The sequence below is a fragment of the Mauremys mutica genome, chromosome 8, assembly GCF_020497125.1.
Source record: "Mauremys mutica isolate MM-2020 ecotype Southern chromosome 8, ASM2049712v1, whole genome shotgun sequence".
Taxonomy (NCBI): Eukaryota; Metazoa; Chordata; order Testudines; family Geoemydidae; genus Mauremys; species Mauremys mutica.
The window spans coordinates 21137078-21155449 of record NC_059079.1 but is presented as its reverse complement, the minus strand read 5'-3'; the positions used below and the strand labels follow the sequence as shown (position 1 = coordinate 21155449).

Genomic DNA, 18372 nt, shown 5'->3' with positions numbered 1-18372 from the left:
CTAGATGGGGGGGGGGGGAGCAGGCAGAGCCTCCAGCCCCCTCCTGCAGGGGGGGAAGGCAGAGCTGGGGAGGGTTCCAGCACCAGGCAACAGCCTCCTGTGTGGGGGAGGGGACACCTCGGAGTCCCGTTTTCTCCTTGGGAAATAGGGTCACCGCTACCCCTCCCTCTCTCCTGCTCCCCCCCCCCCATTGCCCCGCCCTCCTCCACACTCTCCCTTGGCTTCCCCCCGCCACTTCTCATCCCACCCTCAGCCCCGCCCCGCTCCCTCCGATGGGGTCCTCCGGCCCCTAGGGGGAACTCTCCGCGCCACCCCCCGCTTCCCGGCCGGGCAGGGTGGCTATCCCACTGCCTGATTACAATCCGCGCCGCGCGGCCGCCCTTCGGCGCGTTTCCTGGGGCAGGGCCGGGCCCTGTGCGCGCCGACCCTGTGGCGGCTGGTAGCGGGAAGCAGGCGCTGCGAGGCAGCCCCGTCAGACGCAGGACCCCGGCCCCGCCGCGCCGCTTGGCTCTGGACGCGGTGGGCCAAAATGTCGACGAAGAATTTCCGAGTCAGCGACGGGGACTGGATCTGCCCGGACAAGAAGTGAGGGGGGCCCGGGAGCCCCATGGACCGGGGGGGGTGCGGACCTCGGGGCGCCGTGGACGGGGAGCGGGGCCGGGTTCGGGGAGCTCAAGGTCCTCGAGTTTTCTTCCTACCGGGCACAGGAGGCGCCGTTTGCGGGGCTGTTACTTCTCCGGGGGCCACAGGCCGCTGGGGACGGACGGACGGATGGTGGGGCAGGTCCCTGCGCCTGCTCCCCTGCGGGAGTCTCTGCTGCCTCCGGCTGGGGTAGCGGGGCCCGAAACAGGCATAACGCCCTTTGTATCAGCGCCCTTCAGCTCAGAGGCCTCCCCGCCCGGGAGGCTCAACGACTCTGCTGGCTGCAGCCCCGGGTCACTTCGCTCCCGGGGCGGTGGCACGATGGCAGCGCTGCACCCACCACACACTGCAAAGAAAATGAACGGGCCCTGGCCCCGCAACGTGTTCTGCGTGGGTGGCCCCAGGCCCGTGTGCCTCCTCGGGGCCCGATCGCTGTGGGTAGGGCTGGAGGGGCAGGGGTGTGCCTGAGCAGAAACATTGCAGCGCCAGAACCGTCAACTGGAAAATGACATGGCTATTGCAGTACAGGGTACTTAAAAATCTTCAGAGAAACCCAACAATCCTTCAGTCTTATTTATAATTCTTCAGTTGGCTTCCAGTATGTTTGAGAAAACATTTAATAAGAAAAGTTAAATATTTACCCAGAGTGCTTTACTAAATACAAAATATTTGCCAACTTTTGCGGGATGTTTACAGTTAATGAAGGACCTAGTGCTATTACTGTGAACCAGTAGAATTCTGACAAAATAAAATTGCCAGTGGCCTGTTTGTTTGTGCGTTTTTTTGCTGGTCTGAAATGTGTATTTGTACAACAAAAAGAAAACTAACCACCCTGTTACAAACAGCTAATTTATTTCAGAGGTTAGAAAACAAAAAGTCATTGTTATAAGTTCCTTTGAGTTTTTATAGCAGTTTTATTTTAGCTACAAAAATTAAGCTACCAACATTAAAATTGTTCAAGCCGGAAAAATGTCATTATTCATTTTGCAAAACAAAGAAAACGTTATAGGATTTTTCATCTTTAAAAGATTTTCCAAATATAAATTCCTATCATCTTTATCCTCTCCCCATTTAAAAAAAAACCTGTTAATTGCCCTTCATAAGAATATATTTCTTTTTTCAGGTGTGGAAATGTTAATTTTGCTAGAAGAACCAGCTGTAACAGATGTGGTCGAGGTGACTATCTTTCCAGTTTAGAGTTCCCTTCTCTCATATTCCCCCAAAAAGAATGAAATGTTCAATCTATAAGAAACTTCTTGAAAATTATTTTGTTTAATCTATTTTCAGAAAAAACAACTGAAGCCAAAATGATGAAAGCGGGAGGGACTGAAATTGGGAAGACGCTTGCTGAAAAGAGCCGTGGCCTGTTCAGTGCTAATGATTGGCAATGTAAAACGTATGTCGGTTTTGAAACTTTAATATTATTTCTGCTATAAACGTTTTTAATTGACTGAAAGGTCATGTATCTTGGATATTTAACTCAGTCAGAAACAATGTAGCTTTTAGTGAGTAGGCAAGAGAAATTGGAACCTCTTTTTTTTTTTAACACGTTTTAAAATAGGGCTTGTATGTTTTCACATTAGATTAGTTTTCATTTAGTTTTTTTCTGGACAACAAATATTTAATCAATATGACTTTAGACAGACAGAATGGTCTTTTGATTACAGCACAGGATTGGAAGTATGTGTTCCGTTCCTGATCTGAGTGAAAAACTTCCTGTGTGACTGTAGGCAAGTTACTTCACATCACAGGCTACTGTGTGTGTGGATTTTTTAAAAAAAGAGATGGGGATGAGAGAATAAAACTTCATAGTGACTTTGTGAAGTTTCAAAAGGTGCAAAATTCAGCAAAATTATCTTTTTCCACAAACTCTGTACATGTGAATACTTGTATTGTTTGAAACTTTTATGGAAACAGATTTTTTTTATGATACCCTGATTTTACGAAGAGCTTCATGTCTCCTGATACCCTCTTAATTTTGATTTATGAATTGTCTTTGTTAATTTATATACAATTTCTAATCTCTGAATCCTGTACCTATTAGAATATTTTTCCATCTCTAGAAAATGCTAATTGAATTCTAGTTGACGTTTATTTCAAATTTCAGCTTTACAACTTGCACTTGCCCCTGTGTTCCTACAGATTACATCCATGCGCTCCTATTTTTCACCTTCTAACTCTTGTCCTTTTCACACTATTTTCCAATCTTCCTCTGTTTCCTTCCATCTCTACTGTCTTTTTTAAATAAGCCAAGCACCTTTCCTCAATATATATAGAACCCTTGAAAGAAGTGACAGGTAAAAATGACTTTTGTACAGTTATGATGTGAAAGTTCCTTTTATGCCCAAATATATGCCATTTTATTACTATACTATGATTTGGTATAGATATGTGCATGTATATGCATTTTAAGCTTGATCATAGCTGTGCCTCTCTTGGGGCTCTTTGGGCTGACTACTTGGCTCATGGCTGTGATCCTAATGCAAAATTCCTATAGACTTCTCTGGGAGTTGTGTGTACATAAGTACTGCAAGAGTGGCCCCTGATCATGTTACAATTACGTATTTGTTTAGTAGTGAATTTAAACCACCGCTAATCAATATAAATTGATTTCATTCTTTTCTGGTGCATGTTGCCTAATTCCCATGGTATTTAACTTGAAATAAAATGTTGCATTTTTACACTTACTTTCTTTTCCCTCCCCAACTAAAGTTGTGGCAATGTGAACTGGGCCAGGAGATCAGAGTGTAATATGTGTAATACTCCAAAGTATGCAAAACTGGAGGAAAGGACAGGTAAGATAAATTTGCCTTTTTAAATACTCAGTTCTCTTCATAAATTTTAGAAATCATAACATAACTTAAATCAAGTGGTCAATTTGCCTTTCTAAATACTCAGTTCTCTTCATAAATTTTAGAAATAATAACATAACTTAAATCAAGTGGTCATTTTTAATATGCATAGCAATGCTACCTAGTAGTCTTCTTCTTGCATATCCCATCCTTGTAAGTCTATATACGTGCTAAGTATTACTAGTATGTAAAGTACAAGCGTGATAGTGGTTCACCTCAGGAAATCCCCTAAGCTCATTCAGTTTAAACCACTTTCTTAGTTTTCATGAAGATACAGTATTAAAACAAATTCTTAAATACATTTCCAACAGATTATGTTTAAACTCAGGAGACGTTAATTTTGAATGTCTGATATGTAGCCATAGAGTCCATCTACACTAGACTTATAAGTCAGTAGTAGGTTACAATACATTTCCAGTTTGTAGTGTAGAATGGAGCATAACTATTTCATAATCATGTCATGTTTTGGATATAATAAAGTCCCATCTGCATTACAAAATGGAACCATATTATAACTAGGTCAGGGTTGCAACCATGTTGTAACTGGAACTGATTGGATTGTAATTGTGTAGACGAGCCCAGTAGGTGTTAAATGGTCAGGGAATTGATCTGTTTTAATATTCTGTCACTTCTCAAATTAGAAGCACAGAACTTAATTTATTCCTCATAGAGAAAAGTACAATTTATCAGTTTTCTATTTCTTCAACAATTCTATTTAGTCTTAAAAATAAACTAACAGTCATGTTGACCGGTCGTATATAATGAAAGTACATGTAGCACAATGCATTTTTATTACTTACAAACAACTATAAATTATAGCTGAAATTAAAGTTGAAAATTAAAATAAGTAGTTCTGAGCTCCCGGCAGATATTCAGAAATGGTGAAATATGTCGGGGACTCTAAACAGTTGAACAAAATACATGCTGGGTTTGTGTGTTGAGAATTTTTTTAATGTGTTGCTGCCTTATAAAAAACATTCACTGTAGAAGCCATTCTTATCAGATTTGGGAAGAGAAGGATGGCTCACTAATATCTTTTTTCCTAAGGATACTTGAATGAAAGGATCTCTGTTTTAGAAGTTCATTTTTTTTGTGTGCTAATTATTCCCCCTTTGTAGTCGTCATTCTCTTTTTTGCGGGGCTATATTTGGCTGCATTAGTGACATTTGTTGTGTCAAAATATCTGCTATGACTTCAAATGGCAAGAACAGTTATTTTGAAAATGGCACGAGCAATGAAGAATGAGGAGTTTAATGGAAGTTCAAGTTTGTTATGATAGTTGGGTATATACCATTGAAGGGGCAATTTTAATGTATTTACTAGCAATCATTTCAAATGGAACGTGATAAATAACCTTAAGGCTTCACTTTATAAAATATTTCCTGTATGCAACAAAAAGCAGTAACAAAATTGTGCTTTAAGCAGAAATGTCAACTCAGTGATATTCCCTTTTCCTTTGCTTTCCTTCTGAAATCATCCTATAAATGTAGGGTTAAACAAAACATGCAAAAAATGTTTTTGGGGGACTAGATTATCTCCCATGCCAAATTTGCCTGGCAAATCTATAGGGTGTCAGGGAGTCTGTTTCAGCTTCTTGATTCTCAGGCCCACTCTTGATCGTATTCATCTTAAAACTGCTAGCAAAGAGTATTAAATTCCACTTATGCGTTATGTGCTATAATGGATCCTACATCATGGAAGTATGGCAGTGGTGGAACAGAGCCCTCCCTGCCCTGACATGCCCTGTGGGTCAGAAGGAGAGGCAGGGTCTGGCTGCAGTTCAGATGCTTCAGCAGGGTGTTCTCCTATACAAGAGGAATTCTCTGCTGGACATTTGCAGCCTGATTATCTCTCTTTTGTGGCACTTGGCCCTTAATTAGCTAAACAGTCGCAGTGGGATGTGTTTCTTTCATTTAGCAAAGGTTGCCTCAGTTTCTCAGTTAGATATGTAAAAACTATTTTTGATACATTTGTGTGAGAACAGTTCAATGCCTACTTCCCTTCAGATTGCATAATATTCCTGGTATAGATTTCATGATAGCTTATACATCTAGAAACATCTTCTATTGGCTTTTAATCAGATGTAGCATAATAAAAGTATTTACCAAAGACTTTGAATTTAGTGTAATTGAACTTACACAATATAAGAGGTTATCTAGTACATTCTTATTTTACAATTTACAGGATATGGAGGAGGTTTTAATGAAAGAGAGAATGTTGAGTATATAGAACGTGAAGAATCAGATGGGGAGTATGATGAGGTAAGATTATGTATAATTATTACATTGGAGGAACATAAGTTAAAGTGAAGAGATTTGTGTTAAGAGCACATATCTGGCAGGGAAGCCTGGCTTGAGAAACTAACTCAGGGTATATCTACGCTGCAAGTACTATAGTGGACACAGCTGCAGTTATGCCATTGTAGTATAGACACTTCCTGCAGCGATGGAAGCGGGTTTTCTGTTGCTGTAGTAAATCCACCCCCTCGAGGTGCTAGGGTCAACAGAAGAATTGTTCCATTGGCCTAGTTGCCATTGATAGTGGGGTTCAAGCTTTGACCTAGCTGCAACTACCTTAGGTTGATCTAACTACATCCGTCTGTGCATGAAATTTTTCACAGCCTGAGTGATGTAGCTACATCGACCTAAGTTTTAGGCGTAGACCAACCTCAGCCACCCAGGCTCACGGTGAGGGAAGCTAGCTGTATAAATCTTTTGAATTACGGCTCTTGCCGATTCATATGTGAAGCAGAATTGGTGTGGAATCTGGAAAGTTGTGGGGGTGAACTTCTAAAAATCAGTTAAAATTTAAATTGGTAGGAGTTAACTATGGTTTGTTTCATTAGTTTAACTACTTGCAAGATCTGCTTTAGATTTCCTATGCTATTTTCTTTAGGGTGCTCATACTGCTTCCCAACATACTGAAGTCTGTTATAAAGCAGTTTTGTAAAGCACATGCTGTTTGATTGCATCCACATTTTTGATGAATTTATCAGAATATAGACATTGTGATGTGTCTTTCATTTTAGATCTACAGTAGGTTTTTGCTGAGTACTTGTTGGTCATTCAGCTAAGATTTCATTGTAGACATTTGCCTTCTCTGTCTCCACACATAGCAATATATTTTTTTATTTGTAATTAAAGCAGGGCTTTTGAGCTGTGCTCCAGCTCCAGGCAAAAATCTGCAGCTCCACTGCTCCGGAACTGCTCCACGCTCCAGCTCTGGGCTCCTCTCCAAAGCCCTGAATTAAAGTTGTTTTTACTATTTTTCACTTTTTCCCACGAGTTTTACAAAAGTCTTAGTTCATTATAGTCTTTTCATGTTAGCTCAGAGGCGGCTGCTTGTTTAATATACTGTAATTAGTATTACTTGTGGTGGAGTGGGCGGAAACAAAGCATGTGTCACTCACATTATTTATTTGCAATTAGTTTGGTCGCAAAAAGAAAAAATACAGAGGGAAGCCAGTTGGGCCTGCATCTATCCTGAAGGAAGTAGAAGATAAGGAGTCTGAAGGGGAAGAAGAGGAGGATGAGGATGAAGATCTTTCCAAGTATAAATTGGATGAGGTAAAATAATTCTTGTTCTTTGTTACTGCTAACATACTATGTTCTTACTAAGTGAGATTGGCCTTAATTCTTAGCTGCTTGTAAATGAGTATTGTTATACAATACATAAGTTATAAGTAAGAATGATATGTTCTCCTAACCTCTGTATGCATATTGGAGTGGGATATGTGTGTATTGGAAGAATGCATGAGCTGAGGAGAGTTTGTCAGCCTGAACTCTGTATTTGTTGCTTTGAATGACTGCGGTCAGAAACTTACCACTTAAACTTACATTTATATTTTAACTTTGGGAACAGAATTAATCATTGTAAGAAATATATGTTTATATAGGCTGTCTTAATAGGTAGATCCAGTAGATTATGGTGAAAATGCACACTAACATCTTTTTGAATTACCTACTGCTGCACTATTTCTAATGTTTTCAAAATATCTAAAATAAATGTCAACATGGACTAGACATGTTCCAGATGTCTTCTGTTAAATGATGCTGGCTTTATTTTTAGCTATAAAATTGAAATAAATATCCTCCTGATCTGCAGTTTTGTTTTTAATACATAGTGATTGTTAAATATTAGTTGTTCCTTTTAGGCCATGATCATGAAAAGACTTGTGCACATATTTACTTTTACACACTGACCAACAAAATCAATGGGACTTCTCAGAGTGTAAAGTTAAGTATGTAAGGAATTTGCAGGATTGGAACCTAAGTTTGGTAATGAGATAGACTTCCTCTGCGCCTGAGAATTCTGCCAGGCATCTGCCCAAAATAAAGCTTTGTCTCTTTTTTTAAAACAGTCACTGAACTGTAATACAAATGCTGGCATTATAATTCACTATCTAACTTTTTAATTATTTAGTCATTTTGCAGGTTTTTGAGGATCACTTTTTTTCAGTCCTATTTTATTGCTGTTTCTGAAATTATTTTTATGTAGCTATTTGATCTTTAACAAGCTGCACTCAGTGTTTGAGATTTTTTTGTTAACAAAAGAGAACTAAAAAAACGGATTTGAAAAGATTGGGCAATAAGCTCCAAATAAAGTACAGAACAAGAGCAAGTAAAAACTACTACTCCAAATGAAAATAGTCTAAAATGTAATCCTACTTTCTGCATATTTTCTTCATATTTAAGTCTCCAAACCTAACAGTCTACATTTTTTTCAGGATGAGGATGAAGAGGAGGCTGATCTCTCAAAGTATAATCTTGATGCCAGTGAGGAAGAAGATGCTAATAAGAAAAAGAAATCCAACAGGCGCAGTCGCTCTAAATCTCGATCTTCCCACTCACAATCTTCATCGCGCTCATCCTCCCACTCAAGCTCAAGGTCTAGGTCAAGGTAAACGGGTACAGGTCAAGGGTAACGCCAGGCAAAATGTCAGTATCTAACTTCTTTATTTACATCTTTTTTTCTTGATTGACTTATAGTTTCAGTTAATAATGTGACAGTTTTATATATTCAGTTTACACAGGTAGATTACATTTTTATAATGGCCTTTTGTAGCTCCACAGTTTTAAAAGTGAGGGCTTCTTTTAGTTTGTCAGTTTGCTTTCAGTGAGTTAATGTTTCAGCTGTATCTGTAACAAATATGGTTTATAAAAACAGGAAAGCTTGAAAACTAATCGTAGTCCTTTTGGCTTGCTATTGAGTAGTTCCATTTAATGTTAAATAGACACTTTTTTGGAAGTACTGAGGATTGTTGGGAGAAAAGTAGACAAACTGGGAGGTGGGGATAGTAAAGTAGGAGGTAATGCAATCAGAGCAGATAAAGTAGAAGGCCACTATTGGAAAATGCCTTGAAGGTGAAGATGATAAACTTGAGTTTCATGTGGTAGAAAAGGGGAAGTCAATGGAGGGATTAAGATGATTATGATGTGGTTAGAGCATCAGGCAAGGAAGATGATCTTAACTGAGTTAAAGAGTTTGCAGGGTCTACATGGGTCTCAGTGAGGCCAGATAAAAGCTCTAATTTGCACATTTAAAGAGAACACAGAAAAGCTTATTCTCAAATCAGTAGTGAACCAACCATTTAATAAACACATCATTTTACTAGTTGGTTAAAAAAATCTCTATTTCTTAAGCTCCTTAATACTAACAAATGTAAGATTAACACATAGATATCTAACTAGTAGTAGTATAGCTAAGAATTAGTTATTGTAGGAGGAAGCTTATAATTTGACCATAATAAATTGCCCAAGTTGAAACTTGGTGAATAACCTCTTGGTTTAGGAGAATTTGCACCTGCAAAAAAATCCATTAGGATGGTCTCAAGTTCTTGGAGTAAAAAAATATATATAATATATATTTTTTTACACTTAAACTGCTTCTCTGTTTAAAATATCAGCTATTGTTTTGCCAGACTTTAAGGTAAGTGAGGCACACTTTGCTTTTGTCTCTGAAGTGGCCAGGATTTCAAATATGTGAAAATTACTTTCCTTTTTCCTTTTTGTTAGAATGTGTATATTAAATGTTTTACTTGGCCTACATGACAGCATATTGTCCCTGCACCTTCCATTCAAAACTCATTTGCTAAGTGCACCGTCCTTGCCTGACTTTTTTGAACCCTCTACTGAATTCCCCTTTTCCACTTCATAAAGTTTCTTCTGTACAGATGCCCTCCATGAACAGATCCATAGATCACTATCCTTTCCTTGAAATGCCTCCGTAAGGCCCACATAGGCTAGAGTGCCTTCAAGAAGCTAACCAAATATTATTGGCAGAGCTGATTGGCACTTGCCAATTCGTTTATCAAAAAACACATTTTGATAGTACGTTTCATTTCTCTTCTTCCACCCTTCATCTTAGAGTCTGAGCTCTGTGAGGCAGGGACTGTGTCACCCTGTGTGAACTGCACCCACTGCATGGGAGCTACTGGAATGCAAATAAGATTATCTGTCATATTTTTAAAAAAATAGTACAAACTACAGTCAGCTCAGATGAAGGGTCAAACATAAATTCACAACCCTCAAAGTTGATGAAAAGTAGTTTAATTTATTTTGTGTTTCCTGGGATCTCCCAGTGTTGGGTGGAATCTTGTCACAGGTACTTCAATACATATTCGCAACGTTGGGCTGAGTCTTCATTTAATTAAACATAAATGTGTGTTCAAAGGGTTTTGAGTTCTCCTTGAAGGTTTTGTTTTTGTTTTTTAGAAACCTAAATCTTATCTTGCTAGAAATAAAAGCGCAGACTATTCTTGTTCTGTATAATATGATGAAATAGAGACATTGGTAACAATATTTATTGGGAGTTATGGAATTAATTTACCAAATAGTGCCAGAAAAGATTATTAAATTTTGATTTGACATGTCTTCTCTTCAAAATAATTACAATTATACCAGACTTGTAGTACTGTACTCCTGCTTCTTGTATTTTAAGGAGACACCATCAATTTGAAAATTGCATTAGTTTAAAAACATTGTAAAGTTACAAGTAATGCCTGAGATTTCCGTAAATTAGCAAAAAAATTTACTCTTGTGTGTGCACTGTGCCTTTTATGCAGAGGAAACAATTAGACTGATTATAGGCAGTTTCACACTTGCTGAAAAGAGCCTTCTAAATATCAACAAGTGAATAACAAATCTTGACACTTTTTAAAGAATTTGTTTAAGAAATGTTCATGATAGTGTATTTGGAGTACTATATCAGACATTAGGACTCCTAATTTAATACACTTCTAAAAATCCAAGCTGATGGTGTCCCATTAAGGTGCAAATTACAAGGTTTGGTTTGGATTCATGAAATAGTTAAAGGGTAAGCAATCATTTTATTAACTTTACCGAATAACTGCTACCCTACTTACTTTGTCTGCTTTCACAATTTAATTAATAGTTCTAATGACAACTTTCAATATCTTAATAGGACGCCATTAATAAAAACCTTAACTTCTTTATGCCATTCCTTATATATTGGAAATTCTAACTAGAATTATCCATCAGCAGTTGAAAGTAAATAAATAACTCCAATATACAATCTGGCAAAACTTTAAAGACCAAATAAAGTCTTTCATGAATCCGGGCCCAAGTACTTTAATGTATGATAAAGAGCTGCATTTACATATTGTTAAAAACAAATTATGAAAGAAAATGAATATTAATTTTTGAAAAGTTTCAGATATTAAGAACTAGTATTTCAGATGCTAGTATGCATTGATCAAAATTCTAGATGTAATTTTACAATAATCATATCTCAAGGCTGTTTAAGTATTGGAAAAAATCCTCCATGTTGTTTCAGGTCCCATTCAAGAAGCTCTTCGAGTTCCAGATCAAGATCTCGTTCCACTTCCAGAGAACATTCTAGATCTCGTGGGTCGAAATCAAGGTGAATGAGGTAGCTTTCTCCCTGCTTTGCAGAGAGAAATTAAAAGGGTAGCAGAACTGATTGCTTGTTTGTTTCTCTAAAAAACTATTTCGACTTAACTCATTTTCAGCATGGAAGTCAGTTGTTCCCAGGTCCAGTGTTCCAAGGAGTTACCACTATTAAATGAAATAATTATTCTTGAAAATGCAAGATTTTTTTTTTTTATGAGAATATTTTTAAAAGTCTGGTCTAAAGCAAGCAAGTGGATAATCCGGTGTCTGCAATATGTCAAAGAGAATCTGAATGCATATTTTTCCTTAAAATAATTCTTGCAACTTTATTTACTGTTTCCTCTGGCAATTAAGTGTGAAATATTAGAAGATGTGCTATACTCTTATTTTGTATATGTTGGTAACGTATGTGAACATCCATTAGACAAAACTGTTGAAACTTTTTTTGTAAACGTAGGGGAAATATGTGAAATCACTGATCAATTACTCATGTAAGTAACCCACTGAAGTCTGAGATTACTCCCATGTGGTCAAGGCAAGCAAGACTTGGTCCAGATTTTCTGGATATACTCATGAAAGATGATTTAGCTGGTCTTTTTGTATAGCAATTATTGAACTGTGCAAGGCAGCCAAAGCTAACAAGTAGTCCTTGTGATGAGTTCACTGCGGCTTCCTGTTGACAGAAGTTTTTGCAGTAGAATGCAAATTCACCTCTTTTTTTCCATTCCTGGAGAGGGCCCCTATGGTGTGAAACAAGTAGGGCAGGGCATCTAAAAATAGTTTTGCATCCCTTGTGTAGCACAAACCTCTTGAGTATCCTCATTTTAAGGGGTGGAGTATAAGCAGGGATTCCATTATCTCCTAAAGAGAAAACCGTGGAAGTGCTCCATGCAGCCTCTGTGGGATGTCTGCGTTGCACACTCCTTATGGCAGCATGTGGACTCCCCTCCCCACCTCTGACCACAGTAAAATAGTATAGATAGTGAACGCTTGGATAAATAACTATACATCTGACACTCATGGTATATACTCTACACAGCTCTCTACACACCTGAGCAGTGCCTCCCTGTCTACGTTGTTATTTTTAGCAGTGTAGTGTAGGGAAAGGCTCTGCTGCTGGAGCTTTCCTCCCCGGCTGGGGAAGACTCCCAACAGTGGACAGAGAGGCTCCAGCAACTCCCTGTAGTAGGGGAAAGGCTCCAGCAGCATGGAGCTGCTGGAGCTTTGCCCCACCACAGGGAAAGACTTTGGGAGGAGGGAAAGGTTCTGGCAGGGGGAAGGCAGTGGGGAAAGGTTCTCACTGCCACCCCCATGCCAGAGCCTTTCATTGCCCCATGTAGCTACATGCAGGATGCATCCACACTGCAGTTTTTCACAGTGGCATGGAGCTGCACTTACCCTACATGCTGCAGCCAGTGGTGTGCAGCATGGATGTATCTTATGAAACAGTTCTTTAGCTGCTCTGAGGGAAGGATTACTCCTCATTTCACCCTCCATGTGCCCAATGTCCATATTAGCTATATTTGTCCTGGGCATTAGTTGGAATTTTAGCCTAGTGAGAATTGCAACTGGTATAAAATTAAGTAATAAAAGACAAAGCAAATTATTATTTGACACTGATACTGAAGCAACAAGTTCAGAACAAGTTATTTTTAGGATACAAAATTGGTTTAAAAATGGATTTCAGATCTGTCTATTAAATTGCTTAACTTTTGTGAGTGCTTTATTATTTACAGTGAAGATTGTGAAACATTTCTGCAGGCTTGATATCTGAAAAAGTACTGTCACCAAATCCTCTTTGTCTGGTGGATTTAACATTGGGCTTGGAAATAGAATTTAGGACCTCCTAACTTCATCACCTTTTCAATCCACAAATAATGATTTTTTTCATGAGAAAGTAGCTGATTTTTGTGAACATAGATGACAAAATGCCATGCAAGATATTTTCCTAACATTTTTAATTTATTAAAATTGCTTCAGTTTAGCAGAAGTCTTGCAAACTCAAATAGGCGAATTTGGGTGGGAGGAATGGCCATTTTTTGAGATTTCTTCCAATTTTAGTAATTTTTTTTAGGCAGTTTATTTTTGAAGTATCCTTGGTTTAATGATCCACAATGGAATATGTCTCTCTACTGGTAAAGTGAAACATGATTTTAAATAGCTTATGTTAAATCTGTAGTTCTCCTACCTCTCACTTTATGGACTGTATTACTTAGCACGAGTATAGTCGTCTTGTAGGCCGTCTCTCATCCCAGTCTCCTGCAGTATGTTTAACAAAAAAGCTTAATTGTTGAGAACACTGGGAAAAGGCTCCCAAACCACTGGTCCACAATACCATATTTCAAAAGCATTACTTTAAAAATAAGGTTTTTTTATTGTTAAGGTAGAAGTTCTTATTGACTCTTAACTAAGAAGTAAGTATTAAAATATCCACAAATACATTTTGTAAAATGTTGTGGCAAATCTTGTATTGAATGTTCTTTGATCTGAACTCTGTAGTAGACTTTTGCTGTCTTCTTTGTATTATGCACAAATTAAATCAAATTTATTTCTTAATCAATAAAGATCCAGCTCCAGGTCCCACAGGGGGTCTTCAACCCCAAGAAAAAGATCTTACTCAAGCTCTCGTTCATCATCTTCCCCTGAGAGAGGCAAGAAGCGGAGTCGCTCTAGATCTTCTTCGCCCGGTGATCGCAAAAAAAGACGTTCGAGATCACGGTCACCCGAAAGGTTTGGGTTTATGTAGAATAAGAATGGGTGCATTTAAAATGTGTGTAATACACTTTGTGAAGAAATGAAATGAACTGGGAAAGGATTGATTTTTATCAGTTATTCATTTTGGTATTTAAAAATAGTTTCCTGCCCTCCCTCTTCCAATTACCATGCTGCTTTTTAAAACATAAATGTTTTAAAACCATCAAAAAAAAATCTTTCTTTGCAAAATCTCCTGTTAAGAGCATGTTCCATAGAAAAAGACCTAGATAACCATTGTTTCGGTGTTTGAAGGGGCTAATGTACTCCATTGCTTGATTAACTTTCATAAATGAATACTGTGACATCAAGAAATTGTAAATTTAATATGAAGTGTGGTAAATTTAATACTAAAAAGTGTAATACGTTAGTGAGCCTAAACAGAAGGTTTCAGATTATTTATATGTTCAGTTTATATATTACCCCATCAAATAAATTAGTCTTCTAACTATTGTGGGTGTGAGTGATACAATTAATTTGAACTTATTTCTTTGCATGTTTTCTCTGTTTGTATCTTACAGACGCCGCAGGTCGTCATCTGGATCTTCCCATTCTGGTTCCCGTACAAGTTCTAAAAAGAAATAATGTATTAAAGTTCACATTTAAAAAAAAAAAATCCAGTCCAGTGCATGAGGCATATTTTTAAGAAGTTGGTGTCTTATTTGGTCAGAAGTGCTAAATCTGCTAGTAGAAGTGCATGTTTGTCCTTGCTTTCTGGGAAGCTTTGTTCATTCATTAAACAAAAAGTAAGGTAGCATTTTAAGCCATAAATTTCCCAAAGTAGGTGTGTACTTTTCATTATTCCGTTTATCTCCTCAGATGTTGCATATTTGTATTGTTAATGTATAATTGGGCCCATGTATTTTAGTACTACCACATGGTTGGTTTGTTTTTTAATTTTTAGGGCTCCAACCCATTACATTATTTACCATTCCCTGAGCTGTGAATGGAGACAGGTTGATCTGCTTAGTCCCACCCTCCAAAAGAGAGCTGCCTGCACATAACAGCTCCTGAGCTTCTTTGATGCACTTTTGCTAGGACCAGAGGAAATTACTACAATTCTAAGGCTAAAGTATCCCATGGGGGGGGTTTTAGGCTAGGCTTCCAATTCTGTATTTAAACAAAAGTTGTGATGAATGGCAGTTCTCACTCACATTTAGTGCAGACGTCCGATTTCCACAACCAATATTAGGTTCCGTAATGGGTGAGTGAGACTTTCACTCTCCCAGCTTGAAGGTTTTTGGGATCATTAAGCACTCTCTTCTCCATAGCTGAGGTGTGTCTCAAAGCTGTAAGTCTCTATGGAGATTTAGCCTATTTGATCCTGTCTTAGCCAAGGAAAAGCTTGTTTTCTGCAGTAGGTTGCTGGGTGCAATTTAATTTCCATGTGTATGAAGTCTGTGATCCTCTCTTAGAAAGGGGACAGTCTTGTATGGACTTATAATACTGAAATCAACATTATGGAGCTACTTTTGAAGTGATGGGGGACTTTATTAAACTAGTTTCTTTGGAGTTACAGTACAGGGTTGAAGCCTCTGCAAGCCACCAGTCAAAAATTAATTTGGGCTGTAGAGAGATTTTTTTCCACAGTAAATTTTACTTGTGGTAGATAAAATGCATAAGAAGTTCTCCCTGAAATACAGATAAATCTGTGCTTCTAAATAAATGTGATCAAAGATCATCACTGTTCCCCTAAACTTTATAAAATTTATGGCTTAAAATGCTTTATGAAATTTGTTTTACTAGCAATATCACATTAAAGCCTGGTCACTCTTGAGCTCCGTTTGGTTAAGAAAGATTTGTGTTAACAGTTATCTTCAGTGGCATCACAAGGTAAGTATGTTAAGGGAAAATAATGTTTTTTAAAACAAAAAAGCAATATATCTGTAATTATTTGAGTAGTAAAACTTTCAACATCTTTGATAGTTGCTTTTGTAAAATGAACTTCACAAGACAAACGGAGCAAAATTACATTCTGCTTTTCTTTTTTTTAAATGACTTTTTAAGTTCCTTTTGGACTGATTTGACAGAGCAAAATGTTTTTGTTGTAGAAATATTTTGATAATCTCTTTGCAGAAAAAATTGCCCTGCAACAACTTCTTTATCGCTTTCTTTTATATCTGATTTCCTTGCTCAATGTAGTTTAGATTGCACAAGAACAGTTAGTCTCTTTTAACTGTGCCTCTGACTTCAGGAAAGTCTACCTACTAAATTGTAAAAATTAGATCTATTAGAAGCTATATGTTACCTTTTGGTTTATTCTTGTGCTTTGTATTAAAATTGTTGCTGTACTTAGATAAAAGTTTTTAAATTTTAGCAAATGGTAGACTACAGATAACTGAGGAAAATTATGGTTTAATTTGGCTTAGATAAAATGTACTAGGTCATTTAATGAAGAAATGATTCTGCAGACAAATGTAAATAAAGCCTGTGAGTCAATTATACAATGAGTGTTTCTGTTTAGACATGTAGAACAAATCTTTCTATCTGCTGGCTCTCTTTAAACTTTCCGCAATGCTAAGCCTTTTTATTCTGTTTAAAATATCTGTGATGTAAGAAGAACTAGCAACTTAAAGGCAAAAGCAGTTAATCCAACCCCAGCATGTCTCGTAAAATACAAGCAATATCCATTCTTATTGAATAACTGAATCAAAAAAACCACTGGGCAATAGATCAGGATCAGGCCTGCTTTGTGTAAAACAGATTAGTCTTAGGGCTTGTTTCAGGAAAAAGAAATCAACTTCTGTAGCCTAATGTTGTAATTTGACTACAGTAAAATATTGTCCCATGGCCTTCTGCTTGGCCTTGCACACTTCCTAAGTAAAGACCTTTATATTTGGATTACAAATACCAGCTATACAGTAAATGTTGGAGTTTCTACAGACCTCTTTTAAATCTGGAAAACTTATATTAGCCCAGATGAAGGGAAGCTGCTGTGGTTAGGAATAAAAGAAATGTCTTCATGGAAATGCATGATACTGTCTTTCAAAAACATAAAGTAAAACTGAATAAAAACAGATCATTCTAGTTTCATTATCCAAATAGAGTGAAAATAGAAAATGCAAACCATGAATGTAAAAGATGAAGAGTAACTGATATTTTTTTTTAAAAGGTCAGCTGAATTGCCTTTTAAATAAATAGTCGGGAGAGAAGAGTATGGGTTGAAATCCTAAATCATTAACAGAATGCATATGTAGCCTTCAAATTGCAAAGTAGTACATTTTAAAAGTAAACAGATTTACTTGCCCCAGACCTAAATTCAGTGATTTGTTTCTTCTGCAAGTGGTGAGGGTGACAAAAGATCAAGGAATTGCTTATGTTAAGTATGTCTTTATCTTTCAGGAAAAATATAACAACTTAAGTCATTCAACTTAAATAATTAGCATTATACTAACTTGGAGAAGGCAGGATTAGCATGAGTATGTCTAATAATTTGGGACAACTTTCCATCCCTGCACTGTGCGTGAAACTTAAACCAAATAAACATGTTTTTTTACATTTTGAGGTAAATAGCCACGCTATTACAGACATGTCCTCTGGATCAGGCACAGAGGATGCCATGTAATATACACTGATCACGGGGTTATACTTATGCATGTTTATGTCATGGGAGGAATATGTGAAATATGTAATCATAATATATGCAAAACTACTGAAAAGGGTTTTTATTTCATTTTTAAACTCATATTGCACCTATTGCTGTGGAGAAATTTTACCATGTAAAGGGAAAGCGCTGAATGCAAACTTATGAAATGGTACGTGTTACATTTTGTAAAACACTTCAATTTCCTGTTGATCTAGGAAGTGATGTGTCTTCTCATAGTCCTACTATCATAGTCCTACGGAGCACAGCAAGCCACCGGCCCGTCCTCTGGAGCCCTGCCGCCGCGTGTGCAGCACTCTGGGAGCCGGGGCTGCGCGCTCTCGCGGGGCAGTGTTTGGCTCCACGGGGAGGCAGACACTCTCCCCATTCATCTGGAGCCCTGTCACCACGCACGCAGCGCTCTGGGGGGCGGGGCTGCACGCTCCCGCGGGGCAGCGTATCTGGCTCTGCTTGTAACCTCATGGTAAGGGGGCCAGGGTGGGTTGGATAAGGGGTGCGGGCAGTCAGGGGATAGGGAGCAGGGTGGGTTGGATAGGGAGTGGGATGCTGGGGTGGTGGTGGTGGCTAGAGGCGGGGGTCTCTGGAGGGGGCAGTCAGGGAGCAGGGGAATGGATGGGGCATGGGAGTCCCAGGGTCTGTCAGGGGGTGGGGG

The 18372-nt window shown here is 38.2% G+C and overlaps 1 protein-coding gene across 1 annotated transcript; it reads left to right on the top strand.

Annotated features, from left to right (window-relative positions):
- Positions 1 to 373: 373 nt before the first annotated feature.
- ZRANB2 (zinc finger RANBP2-type containing 2) lies at positions 374 to 16558 on the top strand. Its single transcript, XM_045027261.1, has 10 exons — positions 374 to 585; positions 1766 to 1818; positions 1930 to 2038; positions 3355 to 3437; positions 5679 to 5755; positions 6923 to 7060; positions 8221 to 8393; positions 11289 to 11375; positions 13931 to 14095; positions 14638 to 16558. The coding sequence occupies exons 1-10, from the start codon at positions 530 to 532 to the stop codon at positions 14699 to 14701; spliced, it is 1005 nt and encodes a 334-aa protein (XP_044883196.1). The 5' UTR covers positions 374 to 529; the 3' UTR covers positions 14702 to 16558.
- The last annotated feature ends 1814 nt before the right edge of the window (positions 16559 to 18372 follow it).

Bases quoted from the DNA above. Each gene is read 5' to 3' on its own strand.
- ZRANB2 (XM_045027261.1), top strand. From the start codon at position 530: ATGTCGACGAAGAATTTCCGAGTCAGCGACGGGGACTGGATCTGCCCG. The intron at 5,756-6,922 runs GTAAGATTATGT...ATTTGCAATTAG, and splicing joins CAGATGGGGAGTATGATGAG to TTTGGTCGCAAAAAGAAAAA. The intron at 11,376-13,930 runs GTGAATGAGGTA...TAATCAATAAAG, and splicing joins TCTCGTGGGTCGAAATCAAG to ATCCAGCTCCAGGTCCCACA.